Source organism: Zosterops lateralis (assembly GCF_965231275.1).
Source record: "Zosterops lateralis genome assembly, chromosome: Z".
Classification (NCBI taxonomy): domain Eukaryota; kingdom Metazoa; phylum Chordata; class Aves; order Passeriformes; family Zosteropidae; genus Zosterops; species Zosterops lateralis.
Window position 1 is genome coordinate 69,537,992 of NC_139800.1, and position 23,957 is coordinate 69,561,948.

Consider the following 23,957-nt stretch of genomic DNA (forward strand, 5'->3'; position numbering starts at 1 on the left):
TGATACTCCTATGTTACTCTTACCTAGTCTGTGTGTGTGAACTCTGTAGGCAAAAAGGTGCATTGGAGACCTTTTGTAATGGCAGGCAATGTCTGCATTAACCACTGTGAAAATATGACAGCAATAAACAATGACAAACAGATCATTTATCAAACAGAGAATAGTTGAATTTCTGTATTTCATTCAGCATGGTTTACAAAAAGCATAACTACACTGGACAACAGATGAATTCAAATGATAATAGACAATATCTGCAGTGTCCATTTCAAAACATCTGCAAAGAAAAACTAATAAAATATAGTGCAAGTTACTTTAAAACTACTTAATCTGCTGACATACATTTAAAATCTTTCTGGCTGAAAGCCAGAAGAACTTCCAGTGTACACTACTGCTATTTAACAAAATGAAGTAATAATTTTACTTACAGACTATGTTGAGGATTGTTTAAAATAAACATAGCTATGGTAAATAATCTACTCAGGAGAAAATGAAAATAAACTGATGTAATTCTAAACTGATACAATTTACATTGAAGTCTTGATTATAAAGGCCCTAATTTAGGGTTAGACAAGAGACTTTATCAGAAAAGTGCTGTACAATGTTTACAGGGTAGTACTTGAGTTAGATGCAGTAATGGTACCTAAGGAAGAGCCTACACATAAATCCTGACACCTTTCTGAGAGATATCACCACATCTCCTTTTAACAAATTTCATGCTGCAGTTAAGAGCTGTAACATGAGAAAGCAGTTATCAACAACTACAGAACTGTTTGTTTGCCCTTTTCCCTCACTCTTCCAGTTGAAAAATTACATTCTACACTGATCAAATATTCTTGGGGGTAGTGGGGGATTAATTTGGTATGTTTTCAGATTGGAGAGAAAAGTATTTTTAATTTCAATTCAAATTTAAAAATGTTTCAATTGCTGAATTCACTAACGAATTGGAGTCAGCTGAGCATTTCACCACCTCATTGTATTTAGGCAATGGGACAAATGGTGCCCTTGGTTATCTCCTTAAAAATTTTGTTACAGCAGAGTACAGTCAGTGTCCAACTTCCTTAAAACAGAACATCCTATGCTAGCCAATGTAAGGATCTGAGGAGTTTCCAAGCTGAGTTTCAGGTAAAATCCAGGATTCTGAATAAATACAGTTTGGAAACTTTCTATTATGATTTTTTTTCAGCATTTTGACCTTTCAACCAACTAGGAACACAGGAATAAAATCCTTAAATAGCAGCTCCTTACTAGTAGAAATTCGTTTTTTAAAACTGAAGTCTCAGTAGAATCACAATGGCAAATGAAGATAAAGAAGAGCCCAAAAGAATTTATGGCTTTTTAGAGGGGAAAGAAGGAATTAGAAAAGAGGTAGGGCATTTTTTGTGAAATATTAGATGAAAATAAAGAAATACTCATTATTATTTGTACACATTGTTTTTAAACAGCGCTGATTGCCTTCACTGACGTAGTCATAGGGAAATAGGATACAATTTTAAACATAACTTTTTTTTCCCTCATTTGTTCAATCAATCAAATAATTAATTTGTCCATCTACATATCAATAAGCCTCTGTAAAATTTTCTTCCACATGAAGCAACGATAATATATCAGATGCTGAGATCATATAATCACCTTGTAAAACGATGACTCACCTTTCTTGCCTGGTGGTATGACTGTGTTCACAGACATCATAAGATACATTCCCGCAATCAAGGGCTGCCTGCAACGGAAAGCCCAAGCTCTTTGTAAAATACAACTGCAACTGACTTGATAGGCAACACATTTGACACTACTACTTTCTAAACACTGGATTACATCTGAAACAGGTCTCCTGAAAAATAAGGTGTTTCACAGCAGTTCCCTGCTCCCTCTCCTTTTTTGCTACCATTTCTAAAGCATTTTCTGCAAAATACGTGAAATAGGACAAAGTTATCATCTGCATAATTGCTGTTCTCATCCCAGATTTCTAAATATGAAGCTCTTAAACTGGATTAACTCAGTACTCATAGCACAGCTGTGTCAAGCTTCTTAGCGGAAATGAATTTTTTTGCCAACAGATGGCACGACTTTGAAATTCTTAATGTTGTGAAGTATGTATTATTTTTATTTCACATGTTTTCAAAGGATCCCACAATTTCTATTGCAATGGAAAAAAAAATAGGTAAGCATTTTCAGAAATACTCACTTTTGATGTGTCAGATGTAAAGTCACACCAGAGCAGTCCTTGTGTTTATCTGTACAAATTGTGAAACAGTTTCATCATCAGCAACTGAACCCCTGCAAATTACTACATATTAAGAAGATTTTTCTGCTGTGTAAAAAATACCAGAAGATAGAAATAGTTTTAATCTTACTGCGTGCAGTCAAACTGTTATACTGTGGAAATACTACTGAAATTTGCACAAACCTGATCATCTCAGTACTGCATTTGTAGAAATCCTAATACAGAGAAAAACTTTGGTGGATGAAAATTACTGTACTAGAAAAATGTAGATCTTTATGAACTACCATCTGGGAAATTAAACAGTATCATGTTTACACTAGCAGAAAAAGTAGGTTTTTTTTCAAACAAATTTATATTTTGATCACAGTTAGAAAAATGACAGATTTATGAAAAGCAATATTTTAGTCATTAACAATGCAGCTCTTCTAGAAATTCTTGTAATAAAAGTCAGCAGGCGAACTTGATACACCAACACAGACAGCAATTCTGCTTAAAATTGGATACCCTAGAAGGTGAGTAAAAACAGCTAATTCATTTGTCAGTATACTGTATCATCATTAGCTGATATGTTTGACATTTTAATTTAAAGACCCAGTTGTCTTGACAGTTACTCAATTACAGTTGGCCATCCGGGAGTTCACCTTTGTTCCTTTTAAAGCAAGTTTCTTTTTCCTATGTTTATACAATAATAGCTGTAGTTAGAAGATGGATCTTACTCTGAAGTAAGTAAAGAGAACATTCTGAAAAAGTATCATCCAACAGTAAACATTTTAGGTAAGAAAGAGATCAGAGTAGCTATGGTAACAAGTGGGAACTTCTGAGAGTTTTTCCTCCCATAAATAGCCAGATTCCAAACAGAAAAAGTTGTGCATTTGAACAGAAAAAGGGATAATGGCAAAACTGGGACAACACATGGAAACTTGACAGATTATCAGTTCAGTTTTTCACGCATTAGATATCTCAGTCACCCCACATGTCACTATGAACAGATAATAATCAGCTTGCTTTTCACAATCATTAATAATAGAATCTACTAGAATTTGTTTTCATTATGTTCACAAAGTAGATCTGTAAATTAATGTATGTGTTATTCAAGTGAAATAGCTCCTAACACAATTTTACTGGGTTCTCATAATCATGGTATCTACAAATTCCTAGTTACTCCAGCTCCGTATATCCCAACACTTTTGGATTTAAAAATCTGAATCACTATACCACAGTCACACTTTTACAAATAGCAACAAAAAAGCAAAGTCTTCATTGTACACAGAAAAGAAAAACAAGAACAGTAGCTCTTTCATCAAGACAACCTACAAGAATCAAGACTACCAAATCAAGAACCTAAAAGTGCCAAAAAGACTAACCTATTAGGACAAAAGAAGGGGACTGGTAAGAAAACATTCAAGAGAAAGAGAAAATTTTTCAATGGTTTTAGAAAGTGACTCTTTTTCAACGGTTTTAGAAAAAGTTCAACATATGCATAAAATGTTCATACTTTTCCCTGCAGGCAGCTTCACTTACAATCTTAATACCTCAGAGTTTGCTACAAAGGTCTTTGTAAAGTCTCTTCTGCCTGACTCTCCTCATTTCAAACTAATTTTTTCTTATATAAATAATACAGATGATGCTCCAGCACTCAGGTTTCTTAAGTTTAATATTGTTAGAACTCTGCACTACATGAATTTCAATGGAAATTGGAAAATGCTTGCTTCCTTTCAGAAGCATTATTACTTAAGGAAATAAAATTTAAAATTTTAAAATGCAATCACTTACTTTGTGTCTCTCAGTTTTGGCATTTTAGTTGAAAACATCACCATTCTATCTTTTGAAAACTGCTGCAAAATTATCCCCAAATCATCAAACTAATTTCATATTTGAAAAATTTAGCCATTACTATGTCATAGTGGCTCTTAAAAGTAGCACCATAGGAGGAGGGGAAAAAACTCGAATATATTTCAGTTCAACAATATTAGAGTATTTTGACACAATTCGAATTTTAAGAGCATGGAAAAAATTTTAATCAGCATTTTTATCTAAATAGAGCAAATTCAAAGTGAACTGAAGATAGTTGGAAAGTTGCTACTAATTATTACAATTGCCACTACATAAGGCAACCATCTAAATCAGTACCAGGAGAAGCACAAACAAACTTCGGGCACAACTATCTGACCTGTGTCACAACAATGGATGGATATATTAGTATAAACCTTACAGGAATTCCTACAGTGCTTTGTATTTGTTTGTAGTTATGTAGTTATATTTAGCCATAACTGACTAAATATTTTTCTAACAACTACAGAGGGATGCTGGAACTGATGTTTCCCTGCTTCTCCTTCCTTCAGTTCATCTCCTTGAAACACTCAAAGCTCTGAACACTTCACCAAAGAACCCTGAGAAGTTGTGCTCTGCCTTTTGTGTTCTGTGCAAATATAACACAATCATATTAAATATTCCCTGCTTGTATTTACTCCTATCAAGCAAAGCCAATGGTGCATGTTAAACTGGCTTCAGATTTTAAGAATACAATTTCTAAAAATTGTGTATGACAACACTGCAACAGTCATTCCAAGTTTAACAGCCAACAAATGTTTAAAGTAGTTAAAAAGAGTTACCCATGCTACTCCTGTTTAAAATGTTTTCTAGGAGAAATATCTCAAATACTAGAAATACTCCACAGCTTTTCAAAGGAAATGCTCACATCTGATGTGAAGGCAAATTATCCTAAAGACAAACACTCTCCTGTAAGCTGATTTTGCTAAGACTTCTGAAACAGGCTTTCTGCTAATCTGTCTATCCAGATCTACAATCCCGAACTCTTCAATTACATGCATGATAATCTGCCACAGACATTGAGACTTTTAGGACTTTCTAGATGCTTAAAATAGTATTGGCTTTTCACTCATTAAAACAAACACTCTTCAAAACCTACTTTCTTTGGACTCTGAGTATGGGGATTATGAATTACTGAGCACTCTGCTGAAACTGTTCAGCTTCTTCATTGCTCTGTTTCCAGTATTTCATGGGAACAGAATAGCACTCATTCATGGTGGCTAAGATACTTATAAACTGTAACAGAGTGGCACTTTTTATGGAGCTCCAAACCCCTTGTTATATCAAATTCAGCCCTTGATTTGTACCAGAATCTCTACATATGGTCTCAGAATTGGCTTTGCTTTGTTAAAGGTAAGAAATGACCTCATAGATGAACACAACCTCCGAGCAAGGCAATTCCAAAGCTAACGCCCAAGGGGAAGTAGCTTTGTACAAATTATATTTAAAGAGCAAAGATATGGAACAAAGAAATGAACTTGAAGTCCTAGTAAAGAATGAGACAAGTAATATTGCTTTCAATATTGGTATCTAATATTTGATACATAAAACTACCTTAATTTTTTTCTGTATTTAGTCAAGGTGCTTGCACTTGTCGCTCTGCTCACTCACCCACAATCAATTCAGTGGAACTCTTTTTTAGAAGTCTAATATGAAATCTGGAATGAAACTGTACCTTTATTCAATTTGTGAAAAACAAAATGCAAACACAGACTCCCCAGTGACATTTTCACAACTTACTCTCCAAACAGAAAGGAGGCAATTGTTAATCCTGGTTCAACATAAAACCTCAACAGATGAAGACCTCATAAAGGTCACAGATGACTGATTTGCTAAAAGGATATAAAAACATATCATAGCCATGAATCTCTGTGAATATGCAAAGCTAACTTTATTCAAGACACTAGCATATTCAAGAGATGTCAAAGAGAAAGACACTGAATCTAATGTTCAGAATAATGTTCAGAGTAATGTTCAAATGACAATACAACTCACATTCTTATGAGGAAACAGATATTTTAGAGACATCTACTAGCTTGGTGGCCAAAACTAAGCAAACCAAAAAAGCAAACCCAAAGGCAACACTAAAAACCCTACACCCCACTAAGAAAAGCAGGTACATTTGTGTTATTATATGCAACGTGGGCAACATAATTCTTTCAGAGAGTGATAGCAGAGAGAAATAAATCTCCTCTCAGTGAAAAAGCGGAGGTAAAATGAAGAAACTGAGAATGCAATATTGTTCATTGTGCAAGAAAAGAGAGAGAAAAAGAAAGGGAATGAGAAAAAAGCCAAAGCTGAACAAAGATGAAAGATTTCCCTGTAAATTTGCTCCAAACATATTGACAAAGAATTATAAATTGCTTCAAACAATTCAACAGTTGTACACATACAAATGGCAGGATGTGAAAACGTTCCATTACAGAATAGCTAAAATACCTTATTATTGACAACTTCTAAACATTTTGATTCTTGGGATAACAGTTATATTCTTACATGTGCTGGAAAGGACAAGGATAATAATATGGCAGATTAGAAACAACATTAGCATTTGTTATACAAAGGGAAGGAAAAAAAAATGCTAGAAAAATTAAAAAAATATCAGACTTTTAAAAATTCAGATTCAAAGGTGCTTCCATAGAAGAATAAAACAAGATCAGGATGACAACTGCACTGCATATCCCTACAGCCCAAGCTCAAAGCTGACTGGGTCCCTTTACACATCTAAAGATGGCTAAATTTACTTTAATTTGAATCTGAACTTGAAACACTTAGAACTATAAAAAAGAGCAAATTTCTGTCAATTTTTTATTTGTTTACTTATATCCACTATCAGGCATAACTCCAAAATATTTTTTGTTTTTATGATACAAAAAGTAAAGAAAATGAAACAGAGAAATCAGTATTTTTCTAATATGGCTCTTTACACATTTTTTTGTAGAATGTATTTTTGGTTCTCCATCCTAAATTTTAATCTGTTTACTTTAGACAAGGTACAGTAAGTTTTATTTTGTTATTTGATAGTGAAGCACATATCTAAATATGAATTCTTAGCTCAGGATTACAGGTAAGAAGAGATGGAAAGCAGAATTAATTTAATAGCTGGTTAATGAAATGAAAAGTACTCTTTTTAGAAAAGTTGAACATGAGAGTTGATGATTTCAACTACAGCATTTTTTCACCCCAAAACTGATAGGAAATAAAGTTAGATGCTAATACATAAATAACTATTACATCAAGTCAAATATTTTATATTTGCAATTACTTGTAAGGCAGAATAGTAAACTCTGAACAATGTTTTGGAATTCTTAATGTACTACTGAAAGCATAACAAGTTAACTGAGCACATTTCATCACTTATCCTCTGTTCTAAATTGCAACAACTACATGTGCTTACATACAAACTTTAGTGACTATTCTTATGCTTTGACTCTATTCTTATTCTCATGTCTGTGGTTATCAACAAACATCTCATTACAAGAAAAATCCCTTTAGATTATTCCTGAAATCTAAAAATACTAGTGAAACTAGTTGAATATTATGTATTGAATATCTTTGAACCCTACTATGAAGGTTCAGGACATTTTATTAGATTAAAATTAAATTTTTCTCTACTGGAATTTTCACATTAGGCAACATTAAAAACATTTCTTCTCACAAACAGCAGAAATAGTAGATTATTTTTTATTTGAAAAATAAGATCACAGACTACCAAGCAAAAAGCACTGAAAACTGGAGGCACTCTGTCATACTCTGTAACAGCTGAAACAGTACATGACACTGGTATCATCTTCCACATCATAATCTTATCAGTCAACAACACTTCTTAAACTTCCATATTTTGTGGGCTTACCTTTGTGGCATTTGTAAGTCCTGCATAAATATCTTAGGCAAAAAATAAGGAAGTCTACTGCAGTGGGTCTATTTGGGGTATAAAATGATGTTTTAATTTCAGGTGACTATTTCTTTCACTGCAGTTACTCTAAGTGTGCAAGTGGGTTTTTTGAGTAGAAGCTTTGACTAACAAGTCATGTTGCTAACAAAAATTTCCAAAGACATTCTCAACTAACATGCAGTGAAGGTTACTGATGTAATTTTTTTTAGTAACTACATACTCATATATTATTCTTAGGAGTGAAAATTAACAGTGGGAACTCTCAATGTCCCCAAGCAATAAAGAAGAGCAGGCTGTCGATGAATATACTCTCTTCAGAGATTTGCAACTTTAATTATTCAGGATTTTAGCAGGCAAAGAATCACATGGGTTCACATGGCTCCATGTGAACTCTCTCATGAAAATCAATTCTTTCAACTTCAGCTGTCCACATTTATATATAGGCTCCACTCAAACAGTGCTAGCACATTCAGTTTATTTCCTCCTCCTCCTCCTCTACCAATATTGCCATTAAGCCATACTATATCTTCATGTCATGGTAGAAACCATACCTTCTGCTTCAGACAGTGCTCCTTATTCTAGCTAAGTATTGCCCAAACCTTGCCAGAGATGCACAGAAGAGAGGCTGCATGGCACTGGGAAGCTGCACCTCCCTGGTAATATCTCCATTCAGAACCAAGTAAAGTCTGTGGATCATTTACCATGATATAACAGAATGATAGAGAGGCCACAGATATAGCTTGAACCACTGTTGTAATGCATATTCCTCTCTTAATTTTTTGTTCTTTTTCAGCTTTCTCTTCTTTCAAGTCCCACATTTGCATTATCACTAGCCCATGAGGTTCTTCACATTCTTGTTTAAATCCTACAGCAGTAATGCATCACATATGAGTTCCATGGGAAATGACAACCCACAGGATTTTTGCTCTTGATGACCGCAGAGGCTGAAACCCAAAAACTACACAGGATTTGATTTACAAAGTAACTGAAAGAATATATGCACCTCAAAGGTGTCTGAACAAGGCATTTCAGGTTTAAAGAACAAAGTGCAACATGAAATATAAATAAATAAATAAATAAATAAATAAATAAAATAATCTCCGAAAATCATTGATCACCTATATGTCAATGTGCATTAATGAAATTCAAATTTCCCAAATCCCAGCTCATAACATATGGTCTGGATGAGCAGCGAGGTGGACTGAACACTGGCTGAATGGTTCTCTAGTCAGAGGATGGCAATTAGTGGTATAGCCCAGGAATCAATACTGGCTCCAGTGCTGTTCAACATCTTCCTTAATGACCTGGATGATGGGCAGGGGCACCCTCAACAATTGTAGAGGATACCAAACTGGGAGGAGTGAGAGATGCACCAGATGGATGGGCTGCCATCCACAGAGACCTGGACAGGCTGGAGAGAGGGGCTGACAGGAACCTCATGAAGAACAAGGGGAAGTGCCAAGTCCTGCACATTGGGAGGTACAGCCCCAGGCACCAAAAGGCTGGGAAGCAGCAAAGGACCTGGGGCTTCTCTGGCTGAGCATGACCCAGCTGTGTGACCTTGCTGCAGAGAAGGCAGATGGTGCTCTCTGCTGCACCTGCCAAAGCAGGGCCAGAAGATCAGTAAAGGAGAGCCTTTCCTTCTGCTCAGCACTGGTGAGGCCACATCTGGAGTTCTGTGTCCAGGGCTGGGCCTCCTTAGTGTGAGAATGGCATGGAGAGTGTCCTGCAAAGGGCCACGAAGGTGATGAAGGGATGGAGCATCTCTCCTGTGAGGAAAGGCTGAGAGAGCTGGCACTGTTTGGCCTGAAGAAGAGGTGGATCTGGGGGGAGGGTGCAAAGGAGAGGGAGCCAGGCCCTTCTCAGGGCTCAGTGACAGGACCAGAGGTGACAGGCACTGCCAGAGTCTGTCCTGACAGGCACACACTGAAATGCAGAAGGCTTCCACTGAACATAGGGAAACTTTTTCACTCTGTGGGTGGTTAAGCACTGGCAGAGATTGCCCTGGGGTGTTTCTACCCCTGAATATACCTAGGCATGGGCCTGGAGGACAGGCGACAGGTGGCCCTGCTTGAGCAGGGAGGGCACGGGCCAGATGCCTTCCAAAGGTTTGGTTCAACCTCAAAAAAACCCAAGCCAAACAAACAAAAAAGGACTCTGTCCATGAGTTACATTTTTTCCAAACACAAATACTGCGACTGATTGGCCAGTGAATATAATCTGTAAGACAACAGGTTAAGAATTGTTTGTTTCAACTTCATTAAAGAAAACACTGAATTATATATGGAAATCCCAAGTTTCTCCCTGAAAGTAAAATTATTAATCTGCTTGATTACTTTAAGTCATTTGCTCCACATTTTTTGAAGAAAAAAATGGTGTTCACCTTTCAAATATTTATAGAGATAAATCAAGTTTATCAATTCAAATTAACACACAAATTGTATTACAAATATGCCCACTGATCTTCGCAAATGGCACTAACAGAAAAATTATTTTCTACAGGTAAATATTTTTGATGCTGTAGCTGATACAACTTACAGAGCAAATTTCCAAAATGCATACCTCTAAATGCACCAATATCTCCATAGTGCACCTGGAGAACAAAGTATCTGCTACCCGTTTCTCCTCCAACTCTGAATCCAACACCTAAGAGAAGGAAAACGTATTTTTTTCAGAAACAATAAAATATAAGATGACTCACCATCGCTGACAATATAAAAAAATACAAATCACTTAACTGGCTAAGAGTGAAGGGGTAAAAAATTTCAGACATCACTGAAGCAAACTTCGTCCTAAAACCCATGAAAACCACCATCTCATGATCCCAAACAGAGTAAGAAGATAGGACCATAACTTAATTATTAAAGAATAGGTATTTGCTTTATGCAGAAAAGTCTCTCAATCAAAGAACATTAATACAGATTCTATAAAAAATCCAAAATAAAAATGAACTTTTGTAATTCATGTAAAATTTGGTGGAACTTTCATTTCTCATACAACCTCTTCATGATACAAAACTAATTAACACTAACTTACTAAGAAAATATTGAAAATGACAAGAAAAAAAGGCCTGCAGTAAAATATTTTTAGATTTAAACTGTTTTCCAGACATACCACTCCAAGTAGCTTAAAATGTTTTTATTTAATTCAGCAGAGTTGTCTATTATACAAGAAAATAGGTATACAAGCACATTGCTCAACTGCATCAAAGCATTAAAAATGAAAAACACATTGAACTGTCAATGTATACCTTAAAAAGGAAAAATTCAATGTTTCAGTTGATCTTGTTCATGCTTTCCCAAACAAACAAAAATATTTTAATGTAGTAATGGTAAGATACATAAATGGTAATCTTCTAGTAACATATAGTAGGAAATGCAAGAATAATGCTACATAAAAATAAACAGTATATTATGATAATTATCTCTCCCTCTGGTTCTCTTACTCCTACAGAAACCCAAAATGGTATACCAACAGAATGACAAAAACCCACAAGTATATTAGGTAGCATAACACATTTCATAATGGGGTTGATATTTATACTGTTTCTATCAATTAGGCATAATAAAAATATTATAGGATGTTCCCAGATATACCAGGTTCTTACTTCCACATCCTCCTTTTTCCCCTGCCCCTGCACACAAGAACTCCATATTAAAGGGCCAATACCTTTGGGCAGTCTGGTGGGTGGAGCATTTCTTGCCCAAGCATACAAAATGTTAGATTTATCTTTGCATGTTCCTTCATCACAGTCCCTAAAAATATGAGGAAAGAAACGGAATGTTATTTTCAAAATTTTGAAATCAGAAAACAGCAAGGTGAGTCACATGCAAACCCATGAATTTTAAGATCTTTGAAGATGATTTTTTGAATGCATGCTGATTAAACACAGTTCTTTTAATGCAGATTGCTTTCATTGATATTGGTGTATGTTCTACCTTCTTTTATTTCCCTCCCTTTGCGTTAAGGCAGTTGCGCTGGTTCTGCAGTGACTGGTATTTAGTGAGGAAGGATGAAGCCACCCACAGAAATTATTTTTATAAGAGAAGCTGCTAACAGCTTCCTCTGTGCCTGACAAAACCAATCAGTGACTAGTTTTGAATACTGGCACCTTGCTAAACCACTAGGAAGCTGAACACACCTCGGTGAACACACATGTTAAAAAACTAACAAACCCTGGGAAAGCCTCTTCTCCTTCCAGCCTGGGAACAGGTGGCCGGGCTGGGTGAGCCCTGCCCGGGGAGCCCCAGGAGCCCCATCCAGGCTGGACCCAGCCCCAGGGGCTGTTAACACCTTGTCACTGGGCTGGTTCCCTCCCCAGCACAGTCAGGCCAGGCCATGTCTGGAGTTAAACACAGTTTAAGAGCCCGGCCATGGGGCCAGAGCGGCTGTGGCTGTTCCGGCCGGGCCCCCGAGATCCGGGCACAGCACAGCCCGAGTCTGTCACCGGGGCTGCTTCACCATCATGACCTCTTGCAGGACCCAGGCAAGATACTGACTCTTTCATTGCACAAATGAAACCTGCAAAACATTGATCCTCTCTCAAGTGAGAGAAAAGGAGAGAGAGAAGACACATAGAGAAAAAATACAGACAAACCGTGGAGAAGAAACAGAATGAAGACACATAGAGAAACAACGTAAAGAGACAGACACCAAGGTCAGGGAAGAAGGAGTCAAGCTCCAGAAGGGAGGAGAATGAGCAGATGCCTTAGTCTTAGGCTGAAATTCTTATGCAAGACCAGGTAATGGACTGTGACACACTAGACTATCCCTTTAATTCATGGAAACAGTATGGGGAGATGGAGTGGTCAAATTGCAGACATGAGCAAAGGCATTTGTGCTGAAGCAATTAAGTGTTGAAGTAGCTGTGATTGCATGAGAAGCTTGAACAGAGAGAGAGAGATGAGAGGTGATGAACACCCTTTGACCCAGGGAAAGAAGACCATTGTTCTCAGAGATGAAGATAATATGAACATCATCTCAGAGATAGATGAAGAGAACCTTTGCTATTGAACAGCTCATCCTTAAAATAGTACCCCGTGAGTTTGACATGGCCCATGAACACAGCTGTGGGAAGGCTGCATGAAAGGGGAGTGACTTCACAAATGAAGATTTCTGGGTGGCTGCTGTTACTGAAATTGAAGCCATAAGAGAACTGTTTTTTGTGGAGAAGTCTCCATGACATAGCAAAAGAGACTCCTCTCTGTAAAAGAACTCATAAAAGACTACCTTAGAGGTAGTAAACTGACCCAAGTTCCAGGTTTTGTCTCTGTATGTTGTCAGTAGGAAAGAAAAGAAGGTTGTGGAGGGAGGAAAAGTGCTCTGAAGGTTTTATTCTGATTCTTTTTTTCTTTCAGTTTCATTTAAATATTTTCTTCTTTGTACCCTTAAATGTTTGAGCCTGCTTTGCTCTTCTCCTAATCCTACCTTGCAGCAGAAAAGGAGTAAATAATTCTAGTGGGTGCATTGGTGTTTAGCCAATATGAAAACCCACCAGATTAATTAGTGCATTGTCCGGGAAACAAAAAATTAGCAAACCAAAACCACTACACTAAATTGGCGTTTCTGCCTGGTTTCGAACCTGAAACTGCCACAGCAGTGTTAGACAGTTCTGTCTACCTGTCAACCTATTAATCAGTGATGGAAAAAATGAAGGAATGTTTCATGGTAATGAACTGTATGAAAATTTCTAGCATTATTAACTCAAGGGATAGAAAATGACAGTGGCTGCTGCATTTACACAGAGGAACAGGACTCACGTACAAAGCAGAAAAAAACCCCACAAAACATAAAATTGGTTATTTAAAATTCATTGTCAAAAAAGCGACAGGAATCTGTATATGAACTCATGCTCTTCCCTGTACTTAATGTGAACTGATTGCTTTAAGTTAATTTTTATTCCACTGCATGATTTCGTGTTTTTCAAAACAGAATAATCACACACAAACACACATGCACTAAAGAAATGATCACCAAAAAATCCGAAACAAATCAAAAAAATGCAAAACAAAAACCCAAGGGGGGAAAAAAAAAGAAAAAAGAAGGCTTTGTCAAGTTAACAGGCCACAAACGGGTCACAAACATTTAAAATAACAGAGAGTTTGAGTTGTCCCTAGCCTCTGCAACTAGCACCTTGCAGGTGATACTGAGGGTGAAGAATGGAAGACTCCCAAAGACTAGTAAATTAGAGATACCTTAAATCTGCAGGAACTGGGAAACCTGAGGCAGAGACACTACCAGATCTGTAAATGCCAGACACAGTCATACAGACAGCACAATGTACCTGGACCACATCCAAGAAAGCACTGACTGCTATATGTGGGTGTAGACTTCATGTATATACATGGATAGAGATGGATAATCAAACAAGGGACCCTAAGGAGCTTTCTGAATACCCACCTAGAATACACTCCTCCCTCTTGACCTGAATTAGGGAAAAGGTTTATTTACAGGACGTTTTTATACCTTCTTCTAATGGCAAAGCATCCATGGCCCTGAGCAGAGTGTAGAAGTCATTCCACAGGTGCAGTATACACAGGTATGACTTTTAGAAAGCCTCACCCTGAAACTATTCAGACTACATCAACAGACTCAAGCCAGATGTGATGAAGGTTGACACCCATGCCAATGTTTCATCCTAAACTAAAATGGTACAGCCCTTCTCTGTTTATCACTGCTTGTAAAACAATACTGGGAAAGCATTTGTATATGTAAGGCATGGTTTCAGTCACCTGAAATTGTGGGGAAAATAGAGTGCCACACGGTATGAAGAAGGGTATAAACACACAAAAGACCAGGACATCTAGCAGACGCAGGCTCAATCATGTTTCTGTTGAGAACGGCTCAGGGATATGTGAAAATAATGATGATGCTTTCCAGGTATCTCTCAGAGGCAACCAGTTCTTCTGGTATGTGTATCAAAACCACCTCAGCAGGACATTATGCATTTCTTTGATCCCAGTGAGCTTTATTGCAGCCTAGGTATTGTATTTAATTCTGACTGAAAGCTCTGCCATAATCATGAGAGTATCAAGAGAAAAAGGAACATGCCACTTCATTTTTAGTAGTTATACTCACAACATGCATTTCTAGACCTTTGTAACTAACAGTTTGGTCACTTTCACCTTCAAACACACCACATCCCAAAGGACAATCAAAACTTATAAGTGAAATGTTTTGTTGGATGCAGCTGCAGCTGAAAATTATGCAGCTTCCCACTGCTACTATACAAAAGACTCAAGAGACTTCAGGGATCTAACCTGGTATTGAGCTGTGCAATTTGGAAATGTGTCCAAGAGATTGTTTAGGAGGAATGCCGGAAGGAACTACAAGCACAGTCACAGCTTTATCATCACACTTTGGTCCCAACAGTCTTTAATTTATACCACATTTCTAAGAACATATTAATTAGGAAAAAACTCTGTGCAGGCTGCTTCAAACATTCTTCCTGAGAGGCTACCAGAATGGAGGGGGAAGACTGCAGGGGACAAAGATGAAACACAGACACTGGTCTTCCATTTTGTTTAAAAAATGGTGAACCTTCTCATTTCACCATCAATGATAATCTTCAAACTTTATTAAGTTTTCAGAAAAAAAAACAAACCTAGAGGAGATTGCAAAGAAGAGGTAATAAGATAAACAGATTGAAAAGCAAGGAGCTGGTAAAACAATATAAATTTAACCAACAAAAAAAAATCACTGAAATTCATTGCTTCTTTACATACAAAAAATGAGATTCAAAAGTGAATGAGCGCTGCATATTATACAGTATTGGTCTAAGAATTGATTTTGAATCAAAATTGGGGATTGAGTAGGGTAGGGAAGAGCTTACTGACTGTTTCCTGGATCTTTGCAGTTTTTTGCAAATTCTCCTGGTCTTCCCAAAGGCATTCTCCCCAGTCTTGGGTAAGCTCAAGAGCTGTTTTTATTAATGGCACTGGGGTTTTGACTGATTACCTAGATTGAAAGTAAAATATTTCACTATGTCAGCAAGACTTGTATTTTGCTATCCGTTCAGCACATTTGTATTGGTTATGGTAACAAATAACTTATTTTATTTCTTTCTCTGTTACAATGCACTCCTCAACACTAACCAAGACTTTAAAAAAAAGGGTAATTGAGGTAACTGAGTAAGACAAATAATTTTTAACTCTTGAATGTAGCATAACATTCTGGGGCAGTGATAATGGTAAGAAACTACACCTAAAAATACAACATTTTCTACTGTCCCCACTCTTCCTCATGCATTGAAATAAAAGTCCTTCCCTGAACTAGTCATGACATTTTTGCTACCTCTACTGAACTATTGGTGTCAAAGGTGTCCAAACCCATTCTTTCCTGGCCAACAGAAACAACTAGTCTGGCAGAGGAATTACCAGGTGGTCATCTATGACCTGCACTTATACATTTGTTTGCATTAGATAACTATTTAAAGTTGCCCTTCCTGATCTCAAAATAAAGGCTATGCCTATGAATTAGCTCATTCATGACAGTTTATTTCAGCCTTAGGTTTGACACAGCAGAAAACCTGTCTTGCCAGGAGACTCACAAGGTTTGAATAATTCAACATTTTCTTTTAAAGCATTCAAGTACATTCCTGATTATCTACAGACAATCTAAACTTTTATCAATCAGTTCAGGCATGTTACTCCAATTTCGACACAGTTTGTCAGCTCAGGCAAAACTTGTCATTGTGGCTGAACTGTTCTCAGATTAATTATATTCAAGGAATAGATGCAGCTACACCATCTTTTTAATGCACTGAGCAACACCTGAGGCAATGAGCCCTGGGAAACTTTTTTTTTCCCTCCTGTGGAAAGGCCTGTGTATTTCAAGCAGGGAAAACAACCTCTCGTATTTGTTCAGATAAAGATTCTACCACTTTACAGTGAATGTTGAAACGAAGGCAGGTTCCACACAACTTGACAGCCTTTCAGAAGGCGAAAGACATTTGCAAGAACAGTGTCAAATCACCACAAAAGGCAGTAGGCCAGATGGGCATCACAGATTTTGGCTTAGTGCTGCTATGGCCAACGGGCAGCTAATCCCAATAGAGTCATCTGGGATGCTTCTCATTCCTCCCCACTCAAAACTGGTCTGAATGAAACTTCATACCACATGAAAACTAATCTTGACCTTGCATTCTGAATGTTCCTAACAGCCCAATTTTTTCCATAATACAAGTAATCCACATCATGATGGTAAAAATCCCTTGACTTGAAAAACCATATGTAACTAATATTGCCAGAACTTTGAAAAAGAAACTGGAAGAAAAATAATCTATGTGGCATGCCTTATATTGAACCAAAGCTGGCTCTGTAAAAATGTTGAGCATGTAAAAAGTAAGGGAAGGATGCCTGCTAAACAAGTCTTACAGCACTCTGCTCAAACAGCTGTTCTTTCTCTACTAGATGGAAGAGCAAGAGAAGCCATCATTTGCTTATAAAGGTGTTGATAACACACCAGTGTTTGGGAAACATCTTAGCACAGGCCACAGCCAGGCCAGCTGACCCAAACTGATCAGAGAAATGTTTGACACCATACTATATATACTCAATAATAAAAGGCAGAGAAAGAGAAGAAGGGGGATGGAGACACATACACTCACATACACATTTGTTATTTATGACATTTGTCTTCCAGAGCAACCATTACTTGTGCTGAAATCCTACTTTCTGGAAAGTGGCTTGGTGATGAAAAGTAGAGGATAGTATATTTTGTTTTCCTCCACTTCTGCACAACATTTGCTTTTGCTTTATTAAACTGCCTTTATTTTGACTCATGAGAATTTTTTTTCCATCCTGAGGAGTGGATGGATAGAGCAGCTTGGTGGGAATCTGGTGTTCAGCCAAGCTCAATCCACCACAACTAAGTATCATGTTGCTTGACAGGTAGGTGTTAAGTACAGCAACCAAGAATAATGCAACATTAGCTGCCACACTGAACTGGCTGTCATTGGTGAGTCTTCTGCTGGGAGAGTGAAGGTACAGCCAGGGAGTTCAAACTACCTGAACTCTAGACTCAAACAGGGATTTCAGTCTGATTCAGGATTGAAGAATTTTGCTTTTTGGCTTTGGATCCATCTCTTCTACAATCTCAGATCATCAGTTATATGTGACTAAGGAATTGTCTCATAACTTCACCTCAACACAAGCTCCTGATCAATCTGTAATGACATAATTCTATCATGCACAAATTATTCCAGGCTCTAATAAAACTACTTCCAGAAATATGCAAACAACACAAGCTCCAAGTACAATCTGCTCAGTTTTAAATAGCACGCTCACCTGTTTTTAAAAGGTCAGAACGGAAAAGTTTTATGTTGGTGTACTGTTCACATTAAAGTATTCAAGTATACCCTATCATATGAGATACAATAAAAAAGAACACAGGAAAGCTGTCTGCTAGGAAAATAAATTCATTGAAATTCTATGCTTTCAGTTTTACTTTGGTCTAAACTTCTTAAGCATCTGCTTTTCTTGCACAACTGTCCAAGATTACAGTATTTTCAATATTGGAACAATTGGTTGTTAGGTAAATGGGAGATAAGACTCTTGAGGAAATTTTGATTGTGTATGTTTAAAATATTAATCAAATCATCTCCCTAAAACAGGCATTCAAAATGTTTTGGGGTATTTTTTTTCTGAAAATATACTATACTATACTATACTGTTAATTCTAAATTCCAGGTCTAGATACCTTTTTGGTAAATACTTAAAGATAAAATATGCTTACGTAACTCTGTCAGAGTTGTCATATATTAAAATGGTCCTACAGTTCAGAATAGTTCATATAACCTTTGCAGAATCAGCAAAAATACCTCATCTGCTCTCTCAGGAAAACCTATAGAAAATTTGCAAAATTACTGGACAGGCAATTAATTTCCACCCATCTTCACATTCTTTTCACTTTGCCTCCACACACCTATTTTACTGTCATTGGGTGTTCCCTCTGCTCTCACCGCTTAGGCATTTTGAAGGGCAAGTCAACTACCAAATCACTCAAACTTTGTCAGCTTATCCTTTGCTCAGTTTCATTCTGAACAGCTGCTATATGACTTCATACAGAGAAAAGCATCCAACTATAGCTTTAAGATTAGATTTCTTGGTATTCGTGACACTCTCTTTACCACAGCTTCCTCTTCCTTGAAGACAGTCAATTAGTTCTGAAGAATACGGAGGAGTTAGTTAAAAAAAAAAGAACAAAGCACTTGAAGTGTGGAAAGAACAGATTTTTATACATTTCTTCTTAATTTTAAATTTTCCTACTTTTCCAAGAGATTTTGACACTGGAAGAGGTTTAAGCAATTAACACTGAAAAAGAGTTGGTTAATAACAAAGCAAAATACGGCTCTTACCAGTAACTTTCAGCAGAGGAAGGTTCATTACATCCAAAGAGTAACATGTGATGGACTGTGTCCATGCTGGCATGAGGCTTAAAGTCAACTGAAAAAAAAAAAAGTCAAAACAAGTAAGCTATCCATAATGTCACTATAAGTTACTTAACCAAGGCCTATCTTGTACCATCTTTCCCTGTAATACTACATCCCCACCTCTTTATTTGCCTTCTGCATTCCACTTACACACTTTCCTTAAATTTCCATTCAACAGCCTTCCCTCTAAGCTAAAACACTCTATCTCGTTGATTTATTAAGAAAAAGAAACTCTAAGTTCCCAATCAAAACCATTGTATTTCCCACAAAAGTTAAATATGATACTTAGTCAATATAGCCCAAACCACGAAGTTTTACTTGTCACCAGTCTAATTGCAAACTACTTTTGAATCTCCATTTGTGATTTGTACTTATTTTGTACTTTATAAAAAATACAGTCAGTAAGTTACAAGTAAGAACAAGTAAATCTTATGCATTAGTAATATCTTCTTCCAGTATTCTACCTGGCTTATATTTTCCCTGCATCTTTCTTGGGACAACAATTCCAAGAAGGGATTATGATTGAGTCTTACTAATATGTCAAATCCGTTGGAATGAAAATCAAGTTTTTTTAATGTCAACATGATCCCATTGCCCAAATATTTTTCATTATTAGAAACTTAGATGTGAACGTTCATCTCACAAATGTCTGTTCTTTAAACTATGCCACAGATAAAACAATGGTTTGGTTTCTCAAGTACTTATCATCCTGTTCAGCAGAGTAAAAATTTCACCAACATCGTGGGAGTAATATTGACCATGAATGTACAATGATGGCATTTCTAAAAGCAAACTACATTCTTTTATTACTACTGAAAAAAATATGCCAGTTGCAGGGAATGCAATGGTTTTTAACTTTGTACTACAGCAGAAATTCTGAAGACAAGATTGCTCCTGCCCTTACATGTACACAGACAGTGAGGAGTCTCCAACTAACTGTCTTTTAGCTATTAACATGGGGAGAGATGGTGAAGCTGCAAACCAGTGAAACACTATTCTGCTCCTGAGGTTTATGGCATTACCTGCACTCAGAAATCAGTATTTTAACACAGAGGTGTAGCAGGGTTCCTGAAATGAATGACGATGTGGGTTATTGTCCCAGTTTCATGGGGGAAAAAAATCAAATAGCTTCTAACCCAATTTCTGGAGCTGAGTTCTGTTGTGGAAAGTAAGGAAAACCAGCCAAAAGTTAATGCATGCAAGGGGTTGGACTGTAAGGAAATGAGCTGAGGGCTTGGTCTGCAAAGTAAGAGATGTACCCATACACCCTGAGAAGGTACTTTAAGTGACATATATGAATTCATATACACAAGTTCTCAGCATGAAAGAAGTTTAGAGACCACCCAACATCTTTATTTTTCTACAACCAAATTCAACTTGTTGTATAGATAAAAAACTAATTTGTGTTATGGAGACAATTTTTGTTTTGATGTTTTTATCAGTAATGATTAGTCATGAAATTATGGTTTATGCTTGCATGGCAGAGGCAACCTGTCACTCTATGCAATTCCTACCTTGGTTTTCAGAAGTTTTGGGTGTTTTAAGATGCTGTTATCAAGTTAGAGATAAAATTTCTGAAGGAGTTTATAAGCAATTCATACATGTGCAGTTTCATTAACCTTATTGTCAAAATTAATACCTGCAAAAAATGTGCTGTAAGTACCACTTATAAAGACAGACATAAAGGTAAAATTAAATGTTAGGCCTGCTAGCTGCTAAAGCCACCACCTGTCCTGCTGCTTAATACTGTCTCTCTGTTTCTTTTTATTTTCTCTACCACTCTCCCATTGCATATTTATTCTCATGAGTGTTTCAGGAAATCTTTTATTTGTTCCACTTAGTGCCTATTACAATGATATCCTAGAGCACAGACAGGACCTTTAAGTACTATTATAAACTTATTACAAGTACCTTACTAAATGCTATCCTTACTAAGAGAAAATAATACACCAGAGCTAACAAGGCAAAATCAGATTTCTGGTATACACTATTTTAGCTGATATACCTCATCATTGTTAAGGAAGCACTGAAAAACCTCACAGTCAGTCTACGTACAAGTGGTTACAGTATGGTTCCTATACAGCTATTTTCGTAGCAGCACACCCAGGTATATAACTTTCCAAAGATAAAGTTAAAAGAAACAAACAAAAAAATCCAACTAAAAACACCTGTGTTGCAAAAGCCATGAAGATGAATGTGGGATTCAAACCAAATGCAGTATCTGTCACAGAATGAGAAAGTGGCCAAGGTTTGAAGGGACCTTATGCATCATCTTGTTTTAACCCCCCTGCCATGGCAAACACTTTCCATTATGTCAGGTTTCTAAGAGCTCCATCGAACACTTCCAGGGATGAGGCAACCACAGCTTCTCTGGGAAACCTGTCCCAGGGCCTCACCACCCTCACAGTCTTCTAACAGCTAATCTGAACCTCCTGTCTTTACTTTCCTCCTCATCTTGTCACTCCACGCCCTTGTAAAAAGTCTTTCCCCATCTTTCTTGTGGGCTGAAGGCCACACTAAGGTCACCTAGAAGTCTTCTCTTCTCTGGAACAACCTCAATTGTCTCAGCCTTTCCCCATGGCAGAGGTGCTCCATCTTTCTGATGATCTTTGTGCCCCTGCTCTGGACTTGCTGCAACACTCCAGCACTCCCTGTGCTGGGAACTGTCACTACCAAAGGCTTAAGAAATATCAAACAGCAGTCGTATTTTCCTAGTTGACAGCCTCCACATTTACAGTAATGAACAGAAGATTACTCAATAGTTAATTTTTTTAATGCATGGAGAAGTGATACAAATGATTAGTAAATACCAACAGCAATTTTTGCATACATACTAAATTGAAGTCTGACCTAATTTCTTCATCAAGTACTACCTAGAACTACAAACTCAAAGAGAAACAGGAATGAACAGAACATGACATCAGTTTAACCTTAACAGTGTATATGTGGGCTATGTATTTAAAAAACTGACTTCTAATAAGTTAATCTTCACAAACAACAATTCAATTAAATAAAGTTGATAGATTTTTGTTTTTTAATATTACTGTCCTCTCTATCAAAGAATTAACTTTAGAGAAATTTATCAAGAATTCAGTGTCTGGAGTTGGGCAAATTAGGGAGACATTAGAGGCCTCCAATACAGTGAAGATGCAATTGCTTGCCATAGGAAAGCTTATATATGCCATAACAGAGTAACAAACCTAGAGCTTCTCAGAGTCCTTTATGGATGAAAAGTAATAAACCATCTAATTACTTCAATCTGTGTTGCTGAATGTAGAAGGCTCAATTTCATGTCTACAGCACAATCTGACAGATAGGGACTTATCATAAGTCAGTAAGAAAAAGACATTTATTTACTGGTCATTATTTATGTTGATTTACATGTAAATCAACGTAAGCAGGTGAAGATGACAGTCAGGTTTTTAGGGGGAATGGCCTGCTGTCAGACTCATTTTTTGTGAGTGCAGAGTACCCTTTAGCTATCTCTACAGCTTAGTAATGAAAAACTGATTTTTACCAATGCCTGCACCATAAAAGACTCACCCAAGTGAGTTCTCATGTGGCTACTCATTCACAAACATTAATCAAACAGTATGAAGAAGAAGAAAACTGCAGCAATATGTTTTAAAAAATAACTGGAGTGATACTTTCTTGAAAAATTACATATTAATCTCACTCACTAATAACATTTTACATATCAATTTCACAATAATTTCACTTCACAGGAGCAAAAGGTATGTCCCTAACATAAACCTAAATGTACACCAACCCACCTCACAAAAAAAAACCCTCTCAAATCAAATTTGTCAGTATTTACAGCCCTTTTGGACAGAGAAACAAGTGGTTCAAACAGAAATCTCAGCCTTGCCAGGCTGACCCTCCACTAGAGAACATAATAGAGAAAACAGCATCAGCAAAAATATACAAATGCATGGCTGGGAAAGATCTGTAGGGCAAAACCCACTCTAATTCTCCCTCTAGCTGGCAAAATTTCATTAAGTTAGTGTGATCAGTTCCTTCCTCTGATAATGCCTGAGAACTGACTTTGAATAAGTTTGTGAATTCTGGTTCAGTATCCCTCCAGTTCTGAAGTACAAAGTTATACTCGCTGTCCCTCTGCAAGCATGAATGTTTACTGGTTTTCTTTAGGGAAACAGCAAAGTTGAAGTCTCAATTCAAAGTCCTTGAATACAAATTTAATAAAAATACTGAAAAAATGTTACAAAAATTTTTCTACCTTTTAACAAATATAGTACTGTCCACATACAACATTAAAATAGAAGCTCTCTCTTCCAAGGCTCTTATATTTCACCAATATGCAGCAAAAATATCTTGCTACAAGTTCCATAATAGAGCCTTTTCCTCCACAACGTCTTGGAGGAAGGAAGAAACAAGGGTAAAAATAGGAAAGCAAAGTTAAAAAAAGGAATGAATTAGCAAGTCTTGGTGAAACTGTAAAAACACTTGGTCATAAAGATGTCCTTTTAAATCATAAAAGGAAACAAAGCACAAGGCATTTACTTAGCAAATAAATTGAATGGAAGGCAGAATATGTAGCTTTAGCATCAAACTGTCTCAGG

General features: G+C 36.8%; 1 protein-coding gene across 6 annotated transcripts in view; it reads right to left on the minus strand.

The window, feature by feature from the left end:
• The window catches only part of PAM (peptidylglycine alpha-amidating monooxygenase), a 123,744-nt gene that overhangs the window by 40,285 nt on the left and 59,502 nt on the right, over nt 1-23,957 (minus strand). For all 6 annotated transcript variants that reach the window (XM_083883404.1, XM_083883402.1, XM_083883403.1 and 3 more), the window contains 6 exons: nt 19,303-19,390; nt 11,616-11,701; nt 10,509-10,592; nt 2,183-2,231; nt 1,650-1,717; nt 24-104 (listed from right to left, as the gene is read on the minus strand). In XM_083883404.1, coding sequence (XP_083739530.1) covers nt 24-104; nt 1,650-1,717; nt 2,183-2,231; nt 10,509-10,592; nt 11,616-11,701; nt 19,303-19,390 — 456 coding nt within the window. The remainder of the gene's footprint in view (nt 1-23; nt 105-1,649; nt 1,718-2,182; nt 2,232-10,508; nt 10,593-11,615; nt 11,702-19,302; nt 19,391-23,957) is intronic.